Source organism: Apus apus, chromosome 22 (genome assembly GCF_020740795.1).
Source record: "Apus apus isolate bApuApu2 chromosome 22, bApuApu2.pri.cur, whole genome shotgun sequence".
NCBI classification, from domain to species: Eukaryota; Metazoa; Chordata; class Aves; order Apodiformes; family Apodidae; genus Apus; species Apus apus.
This window is the reverse complement of record NC_067303.1, coordinates 6335251-6357714: the sequence shown is the minus strand read 5'-3', so window position 1 is coordinate 6357714 and position 22464 is coordinate 6335251. Positions and strand designations below refer to the sequence as shown.

Sequence of the window (22464 nt, the reverse complement as noted above, 5' to 3'; positions counted from 1 at the left end):
ACACCCCTAGTGCTTCAAAACACCTTCACAGAGAGAGTTGCGTGGCCGCTGAGGGTCAGTGCAAAAGCCAGGGGCTCAGCGCAGCAAGCAGACAGTGGCTGTTTTCTTATAGTTGCTGTAATTAAAACTGGAAGGCCAGCTCCTTGCAGGGTCCAGGGCAGTGCTAATTCTTACGCTGGCTGTAAAAGTCCAGGCACTGGCCAGGGGCTTTGCCTGGCTGCACCTCAGCATGATTCCATCCCTTCAGAGGGTTTTCTAACATCCCTCCCCTTTGGGGGCAGTTTTACAAGCCTGGGACCGTCTGGGACCATCACCACCCTCGCTGGGCAACCCCGTGTCACCTGCCCCACGCTCAGTCACTGCAACAAAACACCCAGCAGCCTGGGCAGGTGCAAGACCCACGTCCCTCACCTTGAGGGTGGAGATGACCTCATCGCCGTTGTCCTTGGTGGCGATGGCGTAGCGCATGTTGCGGTCGGGGTCGATGACGGTGTCGCCCTTCTCCCAGCGGATGATGATGGGCCGCTCGCCCCGGGCCGTGCAGTTCAGCTCCTTGCTCTGCCCCTTGATGGCGATGGTGGTGTTGGGGTGGGAGGTGATCATGGCTGGGACTGTGGGGAGACAGGGGGTCACCAGGGGTACAGCACAGTGCCACCTGCCCGGCACAGCCCACAGATCCCCGCGCAGGGGTGGCAGGTGTGGGTCTCACTGAGGGGCCACACAGCCCAAAGCGGAACCATTTCACTGCATTATACAGCTCAGGATCATAAAATAATGAAGCAGATAAATTTTATAATGCATAGCATTACACCGGGGTAGACAATAAAACGTGAAAGACAAATAACCAAGCGCACACTATAATGAAGAGAAAGCCTCCAGTCTGAGACGTGCGGGTATGAATTATTGACTAAGGTTTTACACTCCCGAGGATGAGAGGAAGAATGTTTTCCATCACAGATTTGCATAATTCACTCGTATAAACCTGGGCAGAATATAGAATGCGATTCCACATCAGCAAGGCCGCCTTTGCCTTGCAGATGCCAGAGATAATTTCCCCCCCCCCCATAACCACCTCAATAGGCAAACCAGGATAACCCTGACAGGGCTGCAGCACCCAGCGTGGGCACACCCTGGGACAGGGATGGCCGTTGGGACAGCATGGCATGTCCCCAGTGAGGGCTCATGGTCCCAGCACAGGCCAAGAGCCATCTGGGTGCCCAGGACCCTCCAGCATGCCATGGAGAAGGGCCGGTGTGATGGCTTGCTGTTAGCAGGGGAGCTGGGCTGTTGGCAGCCAAGCTGGGACTTTGTGGGCAAACAGGTGGGCTCCACCATGCAGCAAACACTGCAGTGGAGCCAGGGGCTGGGGGTTGAGGGCAGCCTGGGTAAGCAGAAAAAAATGTAATGCATAAACAAACAGCGTTGCTGAGTCCCACAGTAATATATGATAATGGCAATCCGCAAAGGCAACACACACTGTTCTAATGGGACACAAGAGGCTCTAATGAGCTACGACTTCTCGGCTTTCTGTGGCAATGTAATTCAATTAACAGCTAAGGAAACCTTTCCTCCTGAGCTGCCGGTGTTTGCGGGGTGCAGGGCAGGTGCCCACGCAGCCAGGATGGAGCAGAGCCCAGCCTGACATCCCATGGCAACCCTGCCCAGCATGGGGATGGTAAAGAACAGGGGTGCTCAGCCCTGCAGTGCATCACCACTGGACCTGTGGTCCAGGGCGTGGGACACCAAGAGCTACAAGAAACAGAGCAAGTCTTCTCCTGGCTCCCATCCATGACACCTCTGCCCACAGCCAACCACCGCTCTGCCTCCGAGTGTGCACAGCACCACACAAGGGCACCTGCATCCAGGTCAGCTCTCAGCACCATGGTGGGACTTGGTCAGGCTCCTGCCTGCTGTCCCCAGCTCCTGCCACCAGGCCATCTAGAGGCCACCCTGCCATTTGGGTGGGTGCAGGTAGAGGGTGTGTGGTGGCTGGAGGGGTAGACAGGGCAGGACAGCCCCGCAGGGCTGCAGTGGCCACAGACCCATCATCCCCTTCCCAGTGAGCAGCAGCCCCAGGAGAGGAGCTTCGTTTCAGGCTCTGCTGCCCTGAAATGCACTTATCGATGTTTGATTAAAAGCCGCTCCTTGGATGTAAACATATCAGCTTCTCTCAATTGCCAGAGTCCCAGGAGAGCAGCGCACAGCCCAGAGCAGGGAAACAGCAAAACACACCAGAAGAAAACCCCAATGAACCACACAGGCAGCATGGAGCAGGGTGCTGGGGCAGCACCTCTTGCACACCAGTACCCAACATCTGCCCTGGAGTGGCTCTATGGAGGGACTGCATCACCCAGGACTGGCTGCAGGATCCTCTGAGGGCTGCTGGGGATGCTCTTGGCTGGCCCACGTCCTGTCCCTGCTGCAAGGACATCACTGACACTGGTTTCCACCCAGTGGAACATCAGCCGGAGCCCTGGACCAGCGCTGCTCTGCAGACAGCTCTCGAGGAGAGCTCACCTCTGACGTGCCCTCCTGTCCTGCCTGTGCCCAGTCGTGCTCCCCCTGCACCCCCTTGTTAACAAGGCCCCGACAAGGGGCTGGCCCCGCTTGCTGGGCACAGATAAGACCAGCTACAAAGGGGACTGTCAGCCCCAGCACGCTCTGCCGAGCTGGGGCACGAGCCACTTCACAGCCGCTGGTGACAACTGAATGAGACTGGTGACAAGGGTGACAAGGGCTGTGCCTGCCTCCCTCACTCCCCCCCTCTCTTGTTTAGAGCCAGCTCTGTGATGTTAATTTGATTGCACCCATTTCAGCTTCCTTTCTACACTGATTAGCTGAGTTTCACCTGAAGCATGAGATTAATTCAAATTGCATGGAAGCAATCAGTTATGTTCTTGCTGCACAACAGCCACATTCCAAACCCCGTGCCCAGGACATGTGGGCAGCTGCCCACCCCCCAGCCCTGTGTTAGTAGCCCCTGGACAGACCCAGGGCTCCCCTGTCACTCCAGCATCGTGGTGCCAGGGAAGATGGGGCAGCAGAGCCTCCTTTCAGGCCTCCACCCCAGCACAGTCCATGGGGACACCTGAGGACCTGATCCCCTCCAACCCCCACAGAGATGGGGGGCTGAGCAGAGCATTGTGGGCACCCAGTGATGGGAAAGCCCCGGCCCCACTGGCTGCACCACCGGGCACGGCCAAGGCCCCCCAGGGTCACTTCCTTTCATTGGTACAAGCCAAACTGGCAGCTTTCGTTGCCCATCTGGCAAAAGCAGTGGCCACAGGAGCACAGTGGCCAGCTCCTGTGGCACTGGCAGGTCACCAGAGCCCATCACTGTGGCATCAGGGAAGGGGATGCGCAGATACGGGCTGGCTGCTCCCCTCGCCACTGCTGACACCCCTGCACACTTTGTTTGGGCTCTGATTAACTTCCATTTAAGTCTGTCCACACACAGTGGCCTGGCTTTCCAGGAAATCCAGTGCTGATCTGGCTTTAATTGGCCTGACATTTCACTAAATAAACAAAAACCCAAATCCGAAACAAAACAAAGAGCCCCATATAATGCTTAATTGGCTGTGGCGCTCCGACTACCTATTCATCCAAACCTTTTCAAAGGCTGTGAGGTCTCCAGGAAATGTAGAAGCACATGCATAATAAGGTTATGTGCTATTCAAGTCAGCAAGCAACCTGTCCTGGGATGCAATTACGGCAGAGAGCGGGGACAAGGCAGCAGTTCAGGCTCCGAGACTTCTGCACGCTCTGCTTGGGATTAATCGCCTCGACTTTGTACCTGTGCCCTATTGAAGTGCGTTGTTTGAAGTCGCTCGCTTCGATTCATCAGTCGGCAGGATAAATTAAACAGATGACAGGGACGAGGGGGGCAGAAACCCAGGGAAGCACAGCCTGGGTGGGGAGGGGAGAAGCCCTGAGAGAAACGCCTGCCGATGCTCGGGAATCAAGCGCTTGGCTGCAGAGGAGGGAGGGAGGGGGCTGCCTGAGCCTGAGCTGCTCCCGCATGGTCTCATCCCCCCATCCCCTACCCCAGCCCTGCTTGGAGACAGGAGCTGCTGCAGGAACCAGCAGGACAGGGCCAGTCCCCCCTCTTTTTGAGGTTTGAATGCTCAGGCAGCAACAATCAAAATAAATAGAGAGGAGCTGGAGATTATGCATTCTGCTGATAGCAACGGGAGAGGAATCCAATAATAAGCACAGTTCAAACATGGTGTCTAACAACACTTCCCAGCCCATCCCTGTCAAATTAGCCCAGCTATTTCCTTTCCTCCTGTATGATGTAGATTGATTGCTCGCTCTTATTAAGGACAAAGTGTGTTTAATAGCAAAAGGGAAGCAGATCCCCAGAGGAGGGGAATCGATGCCCGCCCCGTGCATTGATCCTGCGTGGCCCTGGCTACTACTTACTCTTCACAGTGAGGAACATGGACTTGCTGATGTCCGTGCCCACCCCGTTGCTGGCCTGGCAGAGGTAGTAGCCAATATCCTCCTCCAGCACGTGGCGGATGAGCAGGGAACTGTTGGGCAGGATCTGGATGCGGCCCGTGAGGGGTATGGGGTGGTACTGCTGGGGGTTGCCGCTTCCTGGGAGGGGACAGAGGGACATGGAGCTCAGCTGAGGCAGAGAAGCACTTGTGAGGCTCTGAGCTGGGGTCCCCCCACAGCCCCAGGGATCACCCCTACCTTTTGCATGTTTCCACATGACTTTTGGAGGGGGGTAGCCATCGACGGAGCAATTCAGCACTCCAGCTTTACCGTAAATGCCATCTTGGTTGTTGGGTTGGACGACGAAGCGAGGAGGCACTGAGTAAAGGGAGAGAAAGGATGGTCACTGCAGCAAAAACCCCACCAGTCCCTTGCAACCCCTCCCTGCCTGCAGGGACATGGCTGGCCCTGCCCCTCACCCTCCAGCCTGCTTCCGCACCACCCCTGCAACCAGAGGGGAGATTCATCACTTCATTCTGCTCTGCTACCCCCCTGCCGCCCTCCCGGGGCTGGGGTGGTCCCACAGGACTCACCGCGCACGATGAGCTGCCGCTCCCGGCTGACGGTGGCGGCGGCGTTGCTGGCGATGCAGGTGTAGTTGCCGTTGTGCTTGAGGGAGACGCTGGAGATCTGCAGGGAGCTCATGAACTCCTTGCTCTCAATGGTGACTCCAGAGCCGGAGAGGATGACGTGCCCATCCTTCCTCCAGGTGATGTGGATGGGCATGTCCCCGGAGGAGACCACGCAGGGGATGTAGAGGAGCTGCCCGATGGAGGCTGGTGGGAACTCGAAGGGTTGGATCAGTGGAGGGACTGTCAAGGGGAGAGGCAAAGCATGCTGGAGAGCCCGTCCAGGGAAAGGCTGCCCTGGGGTGATGGGCCACAGCAAGGCTTGGGGGACATGCTGCCCTGGGAGGAGAAGCAGCCCAGAAACCAAGGCCATATTTTGTTTCCCCCAGGAACACGGCCAGTGCTGCTGAGAAGATGACAGCAGGAAGACTTCTCCCACCTGGCAGGGCCACCATGCCAGGACAGAGGAATGCCAGCCTCCTGAGCAGAGTGGGCCCTGCTCTGGGGAAAGCCCCGGCCATCCCCGCACGTGCCAGCCGAAATTCCACCTCAGCATTTATCTGCTCACAGTGAAGCAATTATTAGATGGATGCTTTTCTTAAAGGCACTGGATTCAGAACCAGCCATTATCTTTCTGATAACTTAATTAGGCAACCGCAGCATCTCTGGCGATGTGGGAGGGGGAAGAAAGTGGAGAGAGGGAGACAATTAGCTTAACAAGGCTCAGCACCTGGTAGACGAGATCCTCTTTCTGCAGCCTCCATAATTAAATTAGCAGGCTGCCAATTGTCCCCTTGGCAGAGAGAAGCTGCCCTCCTGTACAGGTGCAGAGGTGGCTCCCAGCACCACCATGCATGGGCCTGAGCTCCCACTTCCACCCCAAGGTCCCCGTGCTGGGTCTCTGCCAGGTCCCAGCCTGGCCAGCAGCTCCATGGAGCAGTGGGCAAGTGGGGGGCTGCTTGCTGGGCCCCTGGGCTATGAGCTGCTGCCAGCAGGCAGGCGGGTGCAGGTAGGGCTGGCCTGTCCCTTCATTGGCAACAGCGACGTGCCTCGAGCTGCCGGAGCCATGGAGCCAGCGCTGCCTGCTTTCCATAATTAATGAATAATTAATTGGGAATGCACTGCAGTCTATTGCAGAGCAGGGATGGGCTTGTGGCCTCTCTGAACACGCCCCACTGGCCGCTGCTGAGCCACCAGGAAAGGGTCAAGCTCCCCCGGCAGCAGTGTTCCCTGCTCCAGCTCCCTGCAACCGGAGCCTGCAACTTGCCTCTCCCTCCCAGTTCATTTCCAAAGATGTCTGTGGGAATAAGGAGCTGCCGGGGCACCTTGGAGGAGGCTGGATGCTGGGATTGTGCTGTTGGGGAAGCACAGAGAATAGAAGCCCCAGCAGCATCCCTGGGCAGCCACAGAGCCCTAAGGAGCAGAGAGGTTTGAAGCCAGGACCTGGAGGATATGGAGGTCCTAGGGTCCCGAGGCTAAACAGGCACAGCTAAACCTGGGCAGAAGTTTCCTTCAAGGCAGGATGAGAAGCTGGGAGTGATGCCTGGTAAGAATCAGGGCTGGGGCTGACAAGCTTTTACTACCATGTGCTTGCAGAGACCTGCAGAGCTCACTCAGGCAGCTGTGCTGAGGGTGGAATGAAGCCGTCTGGCCCTGCAGAGCCATGAGGCACCAGCCCGCACCGCACTTCACTGCTCACCAGCCACAGCCACTCACCAGCCACTGACCAAGGCAGTGAATTCAGATTCAAAAAGTTCACTAGCAGTTGCCTCCCAGAATATCTGGATCCTCAGCTGAACTTCAGCATCCTGCATCCTCCCGTGGCACCTCCCAGTGCCAATCCCATTATTTAATGCCACGCATGCACATCCTATAAGATGCTCTCTCCACACCAGCTCTGCCTCTCCCGTTCATCCCAGGAGAAGACCAGCCTTTACTCAGCTCCAGCCTCTTTGCAAGCCCTGGGGCTCCCCCATAGATGGGGATTTGTACATGGAGAGGAAAGCAGGGCTGGCCTCGCCCCACACCACAGACCCCAGGGGAGAGATATCCTCCCACACTGCCCTTAGCCAGGTTATCCACAGCCAACTCGGAGAAGAGCATTAGCTAATCAAGTGGTAGCATCTATAATCAGCTTGATGCACTCTCTTGCTAACCTGATTCCTAATAAGAAAATGGTGGACGGGAGGGGAGGGAGGGGGATCAGAGGAAAATCTAGTCCATAAATACCCTGCTGGGTGAGATGGAGAAAGACAATTGGCCGGCTCCATCCCCAGCGCTGCTGTGTTTGTCTAAATGATTTACTGCAAACACCGAGCTGGCAACAGGCAGAGACAACCCGACAACTCCAAGGATGGGAGATCCAGGAGAGCCACACACTCACTGCACAATCTCAGCAAGGCACTGGGAGGGAATGCATCCGGCTCAATTCATTAGGACTGATAGCTCCCTCAAAGGAGCTGAATAATTGATGGCCTGGAGAAGCTTTTAAGATGTTCTGTGCGCTCGGAAGACCGAGAGTATTATTTTTTTAAAAGCTAACACACACAGAAAAACATTGGTGAAGGTGATCCGAGCAAAGGTTAGATGTTTTAATACGGTATGTTTACACTGTAAATCCTTGCTCCATGGCTTGTCAGGGGAAATGGATATGGTGTGGCTCGGGGCAGCTGCGGGAGCATTGGCGGGACCAGCTCCCAAGGGCTGTGCAGTGGGAGCTCAGCTCCCATTGGCACAGTGGCTGTGGAGCATGGCCAACATCTGGCCTGTGCTATGTTCCTCCGCCTCTGTCCCACAGCAGAGATGTCCCAAACGTGGCCTGGACAGCCTCTCCATCTGCTCTGGGAAGGCCTCTCCACCCCCTTACCTTTGACGGTGACGTGGACGCTCTGGCTGATGGAGAGCTGGGGCTGGATCAGCACGCTGCACAGATACTCCCCTTCATCCATGCCTTTCTGGACATCCATCAGCTTCAGAGTCCCATTTTCAAAGACCACTTGGCGGTGGTTATCGGGCAGCAGCAAAGAGTCCTTGTACCACTTGATGGAGTAATACGGGTACCCGATCACCCTGCAGTTGATGAAAGTGTCCCTACCCGCTACCGCCGTTATGTTCTTCATCGCTCGGATGCTGGGGGGACCTACATATTGGGGAGGAAGGAAGAGGCAGGCTAGGTTAATTCTCAAGGGCAGTTTGGGTGCATGCAGATCTGCTGCTAGTCGAGAGCGAGCTTCACAGGCCAAGGAGGCAACCAGAGCAGTTGGGACCCAGTTTTGCACGATGAGCAGGCACAGGCTCCCCTCTGAGCATGTGCGCGGAAAGGTGCTCATCGGCCACCGCCTCCAGCTACAGCTACTCGCAGACACCCACAGCACTGCAGCTATGAGAGGGGCCACAGTCTGCTGAGCAAGTCACCTTGCTCTGCAGGGGCAGCTCCAGTGCCAGGGAGCTGAGCCCGTGGGCTGGGAAGCTGCCTGTGGGGGCTGGAAGCACAGTGTGCCTGCAGCGGGACACGTGGCCATCCAGCACACCTCTACCATGGTCCCTCCTGCAGCCACAGGGGCTGTGGGAGAGGTGGGGAGTGCTGCCCCACCAGCTGGGCACTCTGTGCTCTTAGGAGACAGCTTCCAGCATCATTCCAAAAGTCCTCAACAAAAGCTGCTACAAGAAGCTGACTTCCATGGGCAAATGTATCTCACTTCCCCTAAAATAAGCCTTTCCAAGCCTCTCCCAGGCAACGTGGGCATGGCTGGGAAGCCAGACAGCCACCAGGTTCTGGCTGGCTGAAGGACTGGCAGGGTGCTGCAGGTGAGCGTGTCAATAAGAGGCTTCATGCAGCAATAATTACGTTGTTTTCACAGCTGCTGCATAAAACTGCAAACGAATCTAAAGATCAGCCCTCTCCTTACTCCTCGTCCAAAGGGAGCAGCAGGGTAACAGCTGAACAGACACTCAGGGTGAGCTGATGGACAGTGTCAGTGTTTCTCACACTAGGACATATTTAGAAAAGGAGCAGGAGAAAAGAAATTAGCATCTCAACTCTGTAACTATCACTTGGGCCTCTCTGAGAGACTTGCTCCACTCCAGGGCAAAAAAAAGCTGGAATCTTATCTAGTGACAGCCCGTCAAGAGCTGCGAGAGGGGAGAAGGGAGACGAGGGAACGTCCTCATTGAAAACACTGCTCTGGCTTCTCATGGCTGAGGAATGAACTTGCTCCAAATTTAGCAGGAAGCAGCAGCAAAATTCAGACTCTCCTGGGATCCCAGCCAAAAAAGCCAGCAGATCCATCGCAAACCTGAGCCACAGACAAACACAGCCCTCCAACCCTCCCCTCTCAGCAGACAAATAAATGCTACCTTGTCTCCATCTCGCTCCCACCTGTAAGCCTGGAAGCTTTAACTGGTGATTATTAATGGGCAGGGGCTCACACCACACCCCGTGCCTGAAAGCGCTCCCTGTAACGCACTGAGCGCTGCGCTCCAGCCTGATAACACGGTGATTAACGTGGCCATGGCTTTTAGCAGACAAAGAAAACACAGACGTGACAAATCAAAGCTCATTTTCCACAATTTCACGTGCTGCCTCATCATCGTTTGTCATGTAGATCCCTGCGCCGGCGGGCGCTGGGGAGGGGCTGGGAGAGCACGGGGGGCCGGGATGCTTCTTTGACCGCCACCACCTTTCTCCATGCAGAGGGTTTCTTGGGGAGGGACACAGACCCCAAGGTGGGGGTTCAGTGGGGCGAGTGGACCCCAATGGGGGAGTGCTGCCCTTTTGCCCCCGCAAAGCCAAGCTCCAGCTCTCCAAGGCTCCAGGACCTCTTTATGCTTCATTAAAGTCCTGCTGTAAATGGTGGGGAGGCTCAGCCCCACATGCGAGCGAGCAGGGCAGGAGCAGGGGGCTCGGAAAGCGGGGTCAGGGAGAGGTGGGAGAGGCGAGGAGCAGCGGTCGGCTGGGGAACAGAACAAAACCAGAAAGCCCAGTAAAAGTCCTATTCTGATATTTAAAAGTAGACAGGCACCTCTTACGTTTATTCGCGCTTGGTATTCGGCGCTGCCCACCGAGTTCCGCGCGGTGCACCGGTACACGCCGCCGTCCTTGATCTGCGGGCTGGTGACGTTCATGTGGCTGATGGTGGTGCCGTCCGACATGGTGTACTGGTTGGTGCGGTGCCCGCTGTCCCGCGGGATGGGCTCGTCGTCCAGCGCCCAGGTGACGGTCGGCGGGGGGGCCCCCTTGGCAGCACACATCAGGGAGAACTGCTCCCCGGGGTTGACCACCTTCTCGCTGAAGGAGGAGACGATGCGGGGGGTCCCATCTGGGGGGCACCCGGGGGGAGGGGATCAGGGAGCGGCAGCCACAGGCAGCAGCAGTCACCCGCGGAGATTCCGGCTCGGATGGAGAAGAGGGAGCAACGTGCACACCCCCGCAGTGGGGAGATACTGGCTGGTACCAACGCTGGCTCAAGGGGACACTCAGCTCAGCAGAGCCCGGCCCTTGCCCAGGCACCCAGCAACCTGGGTCAGGGAGGGGACAGCTGGTGAAAGGCAGGACCTCTGCCCAGGGGTGGGGATAGGCACGTCAACCCTTATTTTGGTCCTTCCCTGTCCTGGCCATGCTGTGTCCCTGAGCTGCTTGCAGAGGGCAGGCACAACCCAGGAGCAGACTGGGAGCTGCCTGGCCTGGGACCCCCCCGCCCCAGTGGGTCCCACTGCCCTCCAGCCATGCACAAAGCATCCCGACACACCCCAAAGATGCGGCAGCTCGGAGAAGGGCAGAGGAAAGCTCCCACCAGCCCCTGCCCTGAGGAAGCCAGCTCACCCTCCAGTGTGATGATGGAGAAGTCCTGTGCCGTCTGGGACTTGCGGGTGGCGAAGCACTGGTAGGCCCCAGAGTGGCTCTTCTGCGCAGCCGTGATGAGGAGGGTCTCGTTGCTGATCCCCCGGATGGAGATGTAGTCATCCACCACCACCAGGTCTGTGTTGCGGTACCAGCGGATGACGTACTCAGGGGACCCACTGAGGGCACAAGAGAGGATGACGGTGCTGCCGATGCCCGTTTTGAGTTTCTTTGGTGTGAGGGTCACACGCAGAGGGTCTGTGCAAGAGAGGGTGAGAGCGGGTGAGGTGTTGGTGGCACCGGGCAGTGCCCCATCATTTCCACACCCTCTCTGCCCCTCCTGCCCGGGAAGCCCCAGCTTGATTATGTGTAAAATGTCACTGCATGCTAGGGAAGGTGGATGCCTAGCAGCCTCCCTGCTGACAGCCCGTGTTTTGACCATCCACCCCAGGTCCTGCTGGAGGTGCTAGCAGGGTGGGTGCCACCAGGGAGGTGGCAGGATGGCTGCTGGAAGATGATGTGGCCAGTACGATGGGGACAGCACCAAGCTGGGGCCATGCCAGGGTGGCTCAGAGAGGCTGCTGGTGCCTGGTCAGTGGTCTGCTTGCCACAGGGTGCTCCAGGTAAGGCAAGCACAGGCTCCAGGACCTCCAGGATCCTGGTGACAAGAGGAGCCCCCAGGAACAACGCAAGAAATAAATACATGACCTGCCCAAATGATATTTACTGTTTGCTGAAGCTTATTTCGTGGAAGTCAACAAAACAAAGTGCCAAGGCTCCCAATGTAAAACTGACGCTGCCACCTGAGACACAAGGCCTGTAATTCATCCGGCTGAATAAACCCTCTGAGGCATCTATTTATAAAGGCTTTACACTTAAGAAGGCTTTAGCAAGCTGTGCCCCGGGCAGCAGGACAGAGCTCTCCCTGCCACCGCGCCCCGCTCCCGCCCACCGGCTCTCACCGATGACCGTGAGGGTCCCCGTGACCTCTGCGGAGCCGAAGGTGTTGGTCACCTCGCAGATGTAGGTGCCGCTGTCCTCCACGCGCAGGTCGCTGATGGTCAGGCCCGTCACGCGCTTGGCCCAGCGGCTGTCGGCGGGGAGCGGGCGGCCGTCCTTGACCCAGCGCACGGCCGGGTTGGGGTACCCCGAGGCGATGCAGGGCAACTCCACCAGCCCGCCTGCCCGCACCTCCCGCGGCTGGAAGCTGTCTAGCAGCGTGGGGATGGACTCTGCTGGGTCTGTGTTGGGAAAGGAAACGGGCTCACCTGGCGAAGAGGAGGTGGTGAGCCTTCCTCCAACAACTCTGGAACCACCCTCCGCATCAGCCAGGAGTGAGCAGCTCTCTCCATCCCCTGCTCTGCCAGGCAGGAGTTCAGGACACCAGCCACCTCCTCTGTGGGGCTGGGGTGGCCTCGTGTCCCCCAGGATGGCTGGCACGGCCATCAGGGACCAGGGCTGAAGGTTTGGTGGGAGGAAAACCCATCTTACTAGCTGATGGGACAAATGAACTCAGCACCAGGGAAATTACTCTAGGTTACACCTAATTGGTGCAAAATACACAAATTCTGTGGCACGTTTCAAAATTTACCAGCAAAGGGGCCCAATCAGGCAGCTGGGAAAGGAGAAAATTAATCACCAAGTCTCAGGTGTGAAATGAAATTCCAGGGGAGAGAAACTTCTTTCAGTACCCCCAAGCAGAAGTAAAACGCCGTGACGTGTAAATAATGACAGGGCCAGGAGGGGAGCAGGAGGGGAGCAGGCCTGGTCGAACATGCGTGGATCGGGGATGATGGACCTGGTGGCTGCCCGTGCTCCTTGGGGATCATGCAGCAGGACGGCCATGGCTGGGAGCAGGACCCTCTGGCCTCTGAGAGGCTCCAGCCCAGCCATCCTGGGCCCCTTCCCTACCTCCTTGGGGCTAATTGGAGGAGTAAGTACGGGAGCACAGCCCGCAACCCAGGGATGGAAAAAGCATATGGCAGAGATCGGGCACGCTGAGCACGGCTGCAAGTCGGGTGAACTCCTCCCGAGCAGAGTAATTTGGGCACTGAGCAGAGCTGGGAGCGCCCCGAGACACCTGGCACGGGGACCGCGCCGCAGTATCGCTTGCACGCTCGTCGCGGCGCGCCAGGCTGCTCCCATCGCCGCTGTCACATCGCATCGCCTCCCAGCCCATCGCCTCCTGCTCGGGGTGCCAAGCAGCACTGCCGCTCACCGCCACCAGCACCGGGGGGCTGCGGCCACACAGGGGGCACCACCAACCCTCCCGTGCAGCCCCGACAGGACCTCCTGCCCCCGCAGCGGGATGTCCTCTCTGCTCTGGGAGGGGACAATGCCATTGCTCCCTCTGGTGCCCGGGGAAAGCAGGCAGGGCTGGGCACCTCCTGGGCACAGGCTCCCCCGTGCCAGCAGCCATGGGCTCACCTGAGACCGAGAGCCGGGCCCCGTTGCTCTGCCGCGTCTCCCCGCTGTACTTGTGCTTGGTGATACACCTGTAGGTGGACAAGGCATCTTCCTTCTGCACGTCCGATATGTACAAACCTCCGTAAGAAGTAATAAAAAACCTATTTTCTGGAGACACAAAGGGACGAGAAGGTTGAGCGAGCCAGCTCTGACCCAGTGCGGCCTCTCTCAGGCTCTCGGCACCCATCCTGCAGCAGACTCACCCACCCAGGCACAAATAAGGGCTCGGGGCATCCCAATGTGCTCCTGCACTCCCTGGGAATTGGATCCAGGGTTTTTTTTAGCTGAAACAGCCTGCCCACAGCCCTCTCCCCTTCCTGCCCTGGCTGCTCGATGCAAAGAGCTCTGGGCTGGCTGTGGAGGGTGAGGAGAGTGTGTGGCACGATGCTGTGCCGGCACGACGCTCCAACACATCACCGCATGCTGCATAGCAACGTGGCAATTAAAAGTGAATCCGTCCCGCTGAGTTAATAATTAGCTTAACTTACTTAGAAGCATGTGCAAACAAATAAGGGCTTGAGCTGCTATTTGTGTGCTGGGGAGAAAGGCAGGGGAATGAGGAGAGGAGAGGAGAGGAGAGGAGAGGAGAGGAGAGGAGAGGAGAGGAGAGGAGAGGAGAGGAGAGGAGAGGAGAGGAGAGGAGAGGAGAGGAGAGGAGAGGAGAGGAGAGGAGAGGAGAGGAGAGGAGAGGAGAGGAGAGGAGAGGAGAGGAGAGGAGAGGAGAGGAGAGGAGAGGAGAGGAGAGGAGAGGAGAGGAGAGGAGAGGAGAGGAGAGGAGAGGCAGGACAGAGCAGCCCCAGGCAGTGCTGCCGAGCAGCCCCCTCATGCCAGCAGGTTTTGGAGCCCAGCACATGTCAGTGCACGAAGTCCTCAGCTTGCTCACGAAGCCAGCCTGGCCCTTGTAGTGCCTCATGAGTATTAAGCGTCATTAACACGGATGCACAGACCTGCGCAGTGGCACAGTGTAGTGTCCCCAGGGGAGAGCAGGGCAAGGGGAGGCCTCAGGGAGAAGCTTCCCTGGAAAACCCCTTTCCCTGTCCCACTGCCAGTGCTCATGGTGAGAGGAGCCTTTGGCCCCAGTTTCCAAGGGGCCCTTGGGGGCTATTCCAGCACCAGCAGCCACCAAACCTCAGCTGGGACAGGGGGGTCCACCTGCTTGGCTGCACTGTGCTGCCAGCCAAGCCACCAGCAAGAGCTGAACCTTCAGAGGAGAACCCGTTAAACCCAGCCTCCAAATCTGCCACCGCTGCAAATGGCTCCTTCAAGCCATTCAATGGTTGGCAAAGCAGGACCAACTGTGGGTTCTCCCTGGAAGCAGCGGGAGAAGCAGCGGGCAGCCCCACGGGTGCCACGGGCTCTGGGGTGGCTGTCCCCACACCACCATGGGACTGACATCTCTGTCCTGCTTGGAGGGGCCAGGGGGTCCCCAGCCAACACCTCAGGAATGGTTTTGCTCCTGCGCTGGAGCATGGCAAGGCCAGCACAGCAGCACGTGCTGCACCAGTACCCAACTGGGAGCAGATGCTCCGCACACTGAAAACAGACACCGAGAGAATCCGAACCAGCCTCCATAAAAGGGAAAGAGGGGGGTGGGGGGCAAGTCCCACCAGCCCAACTGAAACAACATGCAAATCAAAGATGAATTTTTCATTTTTTATCTCCCATCAAACCAGTAAGCAAAGAATATTGGCTGTGCAGGAATTTGAGGCACCGGGGGGGGGGGGGGGGTGGGAGGGGATGGGGGGCTGGTTTCCATGGTAACTGGGGCTGCATTTTGCAAAGTGCTCAGCAGCCCCCTCTCCACTCCCCACACACACACGTCCCTGCGTGGTGAACCACAGCCCTGTGAGATGCCACCCCACACATCTGCTCCCCTGCCAGCCCCAGTGTAGAGACACCCTCACATCAAACATCTACGCTAAAGCTCAGAGCAGCAGCTCCTGCTCTTCTTTCCAAAAAGGAGCAAAAGGCCCCACGGAGGAGCGCTGGATGGGGGGGAATGCAGGGCAATGCTGATGGAAACAGCTCTGACAGAGACCTCACCCAAGTGACTTATTGCTGAGTCTGCCAGCGAGATTAAACGTTGAAGGTTGGCAAATAAAATCAGACTTTCTGCCTGCCGGAAGGTGCAAAAGCTTTCTGGGAAGCAGAGGATTAACTATATCCATGGCCAGACTGGAGCGACGTGCCACTAATAACTTCCCACTCGACTTGAGCTGCTGCCTTCGGAAAGGCCTCACCAAAGCCCCCGCACCCCTCCTGCCAGCCCTGGCAACGTGCCCCTCATCCAGGGAAAGCACAAGGGTGGGAGGGGGCTCTCCAGCGCAGCACACGTGTGCGCACACACACACATATTCACTTGTACTGACATTCCATCCCAGGCCCAGCTGCCGGTGGTGTCTGTGAGACTCCAGCACCGTCCCAAGGGCCTTCCAATTTCAAGAGAAAAATTACAGTCGATATAGGTTACCAGCTACGGCTCCATCCAATATAGATTTATAAAAACAATGGGGTCAGGCCTTCAGGAGAGAGCACATTTTATAGTTCATAAGACTAATGAGATAACTTTCCCTTGGCACTCGGGGGCCGATATTTCCTTACGCAGTCTGTTTTAACTGCTGGAGAATCAATAGGTGCCAGCAGTTATGAATTAGCCGTACTTTGAGCGCATGCATCCCAAGGCATCCCGGACAAATCCAATAACTGTTTTGGTGCTATTTCTGGCTGCGTTTACAGTGACAAACAGCTCCCTGGGGGGAAGGCTTGGAGGGGGAAGCCCCAAAGAACAAAGGTGGTGATTTTCCGCCGCTGCTGCGATGGCACTTTGCTGCTGTGGCTGCTGTTCCGGGATGACATTTGCCCGGCATGGGGCTCACCTGGGGACCAGGAGCCCAGCAAACACAGCCACAGGGAAACTTCTGCCGTGAATGGCAGGAGCACGGGCAGGAATGCCAGCCCCGTGCCTGCCCGCTGCTGGAGAGGGGGAAGAGGCAGAGGAGGGTGGTGGAAGTCAGGGAGTTGTGACGGGCTTCCCGCCTCCCCTCCGTAATCTCCTTTATAAGCCCGGCTCCGTCTCCTCCCGTTACAGGATTAACGCCCGTCTCTCATTCTCCTCTCCCAACAAGATTTTACTTCTAATTACGCTGTAATAAAACCGGGCGCGCTCCCAGGGCTTCTTCCAAATGACTTGTCGACACTCGGCGAGATTGGATCCTGCTTGGGCCCCGTGCCGGCGCGGCTGCCTGCCGCTCATTAGGCATGCATGAGGGAGAGCTTTAGGAATGGAATTGCATTTAAATGGCTTCGCTGAGAGCGAGAGATGAACAAAAAACAGAGAGAGAGAGAGAGAGAGAGAGAGAGAGAGAGAGAGAGAGAGAGAGAGAGAGAGAGAAGCAAAACTCAGGCAAGGTTTAAAAGGAGGATGTCATTGTCGCCTCCCTGTCACTGCTGCCTGGAGGGCCACGGTGCCAGGTCCCTGCTCCTGGGCAGGGATGAGCCCGCTGTCCCTGTGGATCAGCCCTCACTCTCCCATCCCGGCACGGCAGCGGATCCCTTTCCAGTGAAGCAGCTCCCAGAACGTAGCAGAATGACCTGCAGATCCCCAGCCTGCCAGGGACAGCTCAACAGCCACAAGAGGAAACGCTGTGGGGTTTGTTCCTACGTTGAGTTCAGCTCTTCCCACTGAATTTCAGGCCCTGGAAGAGCCAGTGGCGTGGGGCTGTACAAACACCCCCCACAAACACCTGCCAGGAGGAGCTGCCTGCAGCCACTGGACCTCAATCCCCACCACGGCCACGGCTCTGCAGCCTGAAGCAAAGGGGATGGATAAATCCAATATTGTGGTCAGCAACCCTGCTCCTCCCGTCGGGAGCCAGAGGCCAGCATGTGGCTGGCACGCACACTGAGCGGAATGCCGGGAATGCCACCACCAGACCCACCCTGCTGGGGCCAGCAGCTCTCCCCAGCTGCTCAGGTGTGATCCTCACTGCAGAAATTCATCACCAGCAACACAAAAATAGTTTCCACTGAAGCAGAGGAAGTTAATCTGCTCACAGACACTTGCATCGCAGGGAGGGAAAGACTGTGAATGAATTTCTGCCTTCACAGGGAATGTGCTGGGTGGGAATCACCCTGTTACAGCCCCCCCAGCAGTGCCCCTTGTTCCCCCCCATCCTAAAGGACACATTATCTCCCAAATCTTCCAGACCACGGAACAATTAGCATCTCTGTCACTTTACTCTTGCTGCGATGGCTTTACCATCTGCATTTCTCTCTCTCCAGGCAATGAAGGCAAAAGGGAAGTTCTGATTTTGTACACAGAAGCTCTTTGGGAGGGAAGGCAAAAGGCTGCATGTCCAAGCTATGAATGTCACGCAGGTGGGTGTTTTAGGAAGTCACAGAAGGCAATGACATTCCACCTGAGAGGATGAAAACTCTTGCTGTGACCACACTATTCCACACGTGCATTGTTGCCTCCATGCTGATCACTGGCTCCAGACATTTTCCTCCACCTGACCCACCAGCAGCTGCTGCTGCCTGGGTGCCACTTCCTGGATACAGGCTTCCTAGATACAAAGCTGGGGATGCAGACGTTGCAGAAAAAATCTCTGTGAACACTCTGGGAAGCAAGGTGTCCTGGGGGCCTGGCAGGAGCTGTCACAGCACCAGCAGTCATTCACCAAAGGGCCAGCCTTGCCAGCTGCTTTCCTAGGAGTAAACCCGGAGTGCCACTGCCCACGAGACGGGATTCCCATGGGACACGCCAGGGCTGTTTGCTTCTCCAAGTTTGGATCTGTCACCGGAGCTGCTCTGGGTGCAGGCAGTGACACCCAGGAGTGCTGGGGACACCAGCGTTTTGTGTACGTTCCTTCAGGAATTACACACTTCCATTGGAATAAAGGGGGAGGAGGAATTCCAAGGGGGACACACAGAGCAGCCCCCGCTACCCCCATCCCTGGCACTATCAAGGGAGGAGGAGGAATTAACCTCCCAAGGTGGTCCAGAGCCATCTAATACCAGCAGAAAATTACCAAGCAGGATGAAGAGCATTACCAAATGAATAGGAGGGAACTAGAGATTTCCATGGCTAATCCTGTTAACGAGACAATTTCTTATCAAACTCATTATGTGCCAGCAAGACAGGGTGGGGGCCGGGGGGGGGGGAGGTGGGGAAGGGAGGCGGGGAAAGGGGCAGGGGAAGGGCAGGCCAGGCTAAAGGCATCCCCGGAGAGCTCCCCGAGCTCAGCACCAAAGCACCATTTTCCAAGGAGAGCTCCGCGTTACCCGAGTGGCATTTTCCACAAAATAGTACAATTCAGGTGTAGCACCAAGGCCTCTCCCAGCACTGAGCCGCAGCGGGTGGAGATTATGGCAGGCATAAAAAAAATATAATAAAATATTATAAAATCCACCGAGATAACGCTCATTTCAAAAAATGATTTTTCCAGCATAATTTCTTTTTTTTTAACCTCCTATTACGACGAGCCTAATTTTCCAAGAGGAAGCTAAAGGAAAGGCTTCAGTGCAGAGGCTGGGTCTGTGTTTGCTGCTGCTCCAGCAGGGGTTTTGGTGTGGGCTGGGGGCTCGGGAGCTGGGGCAGGGGCTCTGGCTGCCTGGCACACACCGAGCTCAGCCTGGCTCGGCTCGGCAGGAGCAAAGTGGAGCAGCCTGGCACAGCAAACTGCCCCTGAGGCTTGGGGAGCCCTGAGAAATGACAGCACAGCCCCCACCAGCCCCTCAGCCATGAGGGCTTCGCTGCTACTTTCTGCACAGCATCGAATTTTTATTTATTTATTTATTTTTAATTTGCTATTTAAAAAACCGCGGAACTAGTCAGATTTCATGCTAATGAGAGGAGAATCTGGATCGAGGACTGTGCAAAAATTTGCATCTCAAAGAGGAAAACAGGAAGTCGCTAAGAAAGGAAAATCCAGCACGGAGGCAGCGCTGCTGTAATTAGGCTGATGCTGCCTCGGGTCTGTCAGCGCGTTGCCATCAGCCCCGGGGTACCAGGGGACAGTGGGCTCCTTCCCACCCTTGCCATGGGTTCCTGGCCCTGGCACAAAGTCCCAGCCCAGCCAGGCTGATGCCAGGGATGGCAACAGGAGCAGAGCGGAGCCCCCCAGCAAGGAGGGCTTGGGATAAAGGCCACACATCAGGAGAGGCTTCTCTGACGGCACCACCGATGCCATGGGCACCCCCAAAGGAAGCAAAGATTGCAGCCCCCTCCTGTCATCTCAGACACGGCCACCTCAGCACCATATGCTCCCCCCAGCACGGCCACACAGGGCACCCAGCCCAAGGTCAACACACAGCTCTGCCCAGCCACCAACACAGCACCCCATGGGAACCAACCATCCAGCAGACACTGGTGGCCCAGAGCCAGCGACCATTGTCCCCCAGTTTAAGAGGGGCCAATTTGGAGCATTTCGTCCAATTTCTCCTGATTTTTTCCTTGGGTTTCATTGCTGCTGAACAAGCAATTCCAAATAGCTCTAACCTAAGGCATTTGCTCCTAAAAACCCACCACAGACACCAAGAATGACAGAAATGGAAAACACCTAATGGAAACAAAGGGGAAAACAACAGGTACTTCAGTCCTTTGCCATCCATCAACAACCTTGGGTTATTAAAAATATAGGAGGGATAATAATCCCCACATCTGCAATCAAATCCTGAGAAATCTTGAAAAGACAAATAACCACACAGGAGGAAATTCTTTGCCCCCACTCCAGTCTGCAGGAGTTTCACCGTAATTATAATAAGAGTAAGGCTGCTGGATAACACGAAAATTATTTTCCCCACTTACATTGTCAAATGATCGTTTTGCCCTGCAGTGACATCGCAATAATTATCACGCCGAACCATGAAAGAACAAAGAAATAAAAAGCACGGTGTTTTCTTCCTGGGAACCAGGGGGGGAGGACAGGGCTGGGAGTGTGTCCTTTCACTAATTACCTTCTCCGGGGCTGTGCCTCTCTGCTCCAAGCTGTCCCAACCCCCAGTTGCTTTGCTCCAAGCCCCCCGATTGCTCCGTTAGATGAGGGGATTGAGTGGGGAGAAGCAGGACCCCTGTTGTCATGGGATGGAGGGAGCACCCAAAGCCTTCACACCCATCCCAACCCTGAGCACTGGGAGAGCAAGGGGAAATAAAAGAGAAAGGGGAGAGGAAAGGGAAGGGGGGGACAAAGGAGAACAAGAAAAACAAGACGACAGAACGCTTGCTCCACAGCCCTCGGCTAAATTACAAACCAGTTTACTGAGGTGGAAAGCTGCAGTGAGCTGAGGAGGAATATGTGGAAACCATCTGCAGATTTAAAAATAATCCATTTTACGATCACCCTCCAACATATTCTTTTGCAGAAAGCAAATAGGATTTGTTGTTGTTGTTTTGTGCAAACTGTTAGGGAAAAATTACTAGAAACATGCAGGGGGTTTTGCCTTCTTGAGTACTGAGAGGCTAAATATGCCCTTCCTTATGTTTAGAATAGTAACAGTCATCTTAAAATTAACTCGGGCTGCATCAGAGCTTCAAAACAGTTGCAATTCCAAGCTCGCAGAAAGCAGGACAAACCTGCACTGGGGTATCTAGTGCTTCTAGCTGACAGATGTCTTCCTACGTACAGTAAATATAGGTCGTCTTTTCCTACCCAGAGAACTGTAGATCTTAATTAACCAGGCCACTAGCAGCATATGTAATGATTTTTTGCAGCTTGCTAAGTGAACCTCCCCTTGATGAGGCGGAGGGAAATGAAGATGTGTGTGCGAGGGAAGCATCTCCTGACTCACTGTCCTCACTCCAGCCACAGCTGCCCGTCCAGCCCTTAATTGTTATTTCCCACTAGGAAATCTGCCTAACGAGACGAGGAGGTGCAGAGTCCTGCATCGCCCACCCCACAACCTCCCATGGCTGCCCAGCACAGCCTGGGCATCGGCTGCAGCGCTGGCAGCCAGAGGGGGTCATTAGGCTTTGCAGACTAAACCTCACTCCTCCTCCTAAGCCACTTCTGGATTAAATTATCCCTGGGCTCAGGGAGCCAGAGAGAAATGAGCTAATGAGATTCATGCTGCCTGACGAAAAAGTCATGCCGAGCCCCGGGCGGAGGGGCCGCTGGCGCTGGGATGGGTGAGGGCAGGCAGCACCCCTGGCTCCTAGAGTCCCCAGGGGACCATCAGCCAAGGCAAGGGCATTTTCACCTACAGGATGCTCTGAATCTGAGTGCTGGTCTTTCAAAACCCTGTCAAATTAAGGAAAGGGAAGGCAGAGCCCAAGCACACGGCCTGGGCCCTCTTGCAGACTATTTCTACAGCCAGAGCTGCACTTGACAGCAAGAATAGCATAACCAGCCTGATTCAGCCTGAACTGTGGATGCTGGCGTGCTCCAGCTCTCCAGAAAATGGAACAAGCAGCTTCCCTGAGCCCACAAGAGGAAGTCTCAAGGCCAGGGCAGCTCCCACTGCAACGTGGCAAACTCAAGAGCTGCAAACTGCTGCCCTGCACCAGGCTGAAACAAATCCTGCTAAAGCTGATGAGACCTTGTTGAGGCCTGATGAAGAAGCCCAGAAGCCTCACAAAAGGAACTCCTGTAGCCTAAAACCTGGGAGTGAAGGGGAACCATCCCATGCTGCCACAGTCCCACGTGTCCACGCACGGCGTGTCCCCTCCTCCCTTCCCTGCTACTCACCAGGGGGAAAAAAAGAATCAGCGAATGCGACTGGAACAAAGAGCAGAACTTCCTCCCTGCTCATTAGTGCTGCAAAAGCAGTAGAAAAAAAAAATCCCCAGGACAAAACCTCCTCTTCCGCTCTGAAGTCTGCATGGCTTGGAGGGGGTGGTTCGGTTTATTCTTTGCCTTTTGCCTCACTCACAGTGTTGGGCTGCACGTTTTGATCAAGGCAGCAGAGATGGGAGCCAGTGCCAAGGCAGGCAGAGGAGAAGCCCCCTCCACCTGCCCCATCTTATTGATAATTATTAAAACAAGGCAAACATCTGCTGACCTAGTTAGAGGTCCAAGAGCAAAGCCAGCCATGGTGGTTTTGTTTAATGACCCAGCAGCTGGGATGGAGACCGGCCTGGCCAGGTGCGGCGGG

The 22464-nt window shown here is 56.2% G+C and overlaps 1 protein-coding gene across 2 annotated transcripts in view; it reads right to left on the bottom strand.

The window, feature by feature from the left end:
• The window catches only part of DSCAML1 (DS cell adhesion molecule like 1), a 91014-nt gene that overhangs the window by 17161 nt on the left and 51389 nt on the right, over positions 1 to 22464 (bottom strand). The window contains exons 4-12 of one of the 2 annotated variants that reach the window (XM_051638402.1): positions 13336 to 13482; positions 11871 to 12149; positions 10891 to 11166; positions 10091 to 10387; positions 7936 to 8208; positions 5034 to 5312; positions 4699 to 4818; positions 4423 to 4599; positions 412 to 611 (exon numbers count right to left, since the gene is read on the bottom strand). In XM_051638402.1, the coding sequence (XP_051494362.1) occupies positions 412 to 611; positions 4423 to 4599; positions 4699 to 4818; positions 5034 to 5312; positions 7936 to 8208; positions 10091 to 10387; positions 10891 to 11166; positions 11871 to 12149; positions 13336 to 13482 (2048 nt within the window). Of the gene's footprint in view, positions 1 to 411; positions 612 to 4422; positions 4600 to 4698; positions 4819 to 5033; positions 5313 to 7935; positions 8209 to 10090; positions 10388 to 10890; positions 11167 to 11870; positions 12150 to 13335; positions 13483 to 22464 lie in introns of those variants that run through there. The other variant, XM_051638403.1, reaches the window with a different exon arrangement.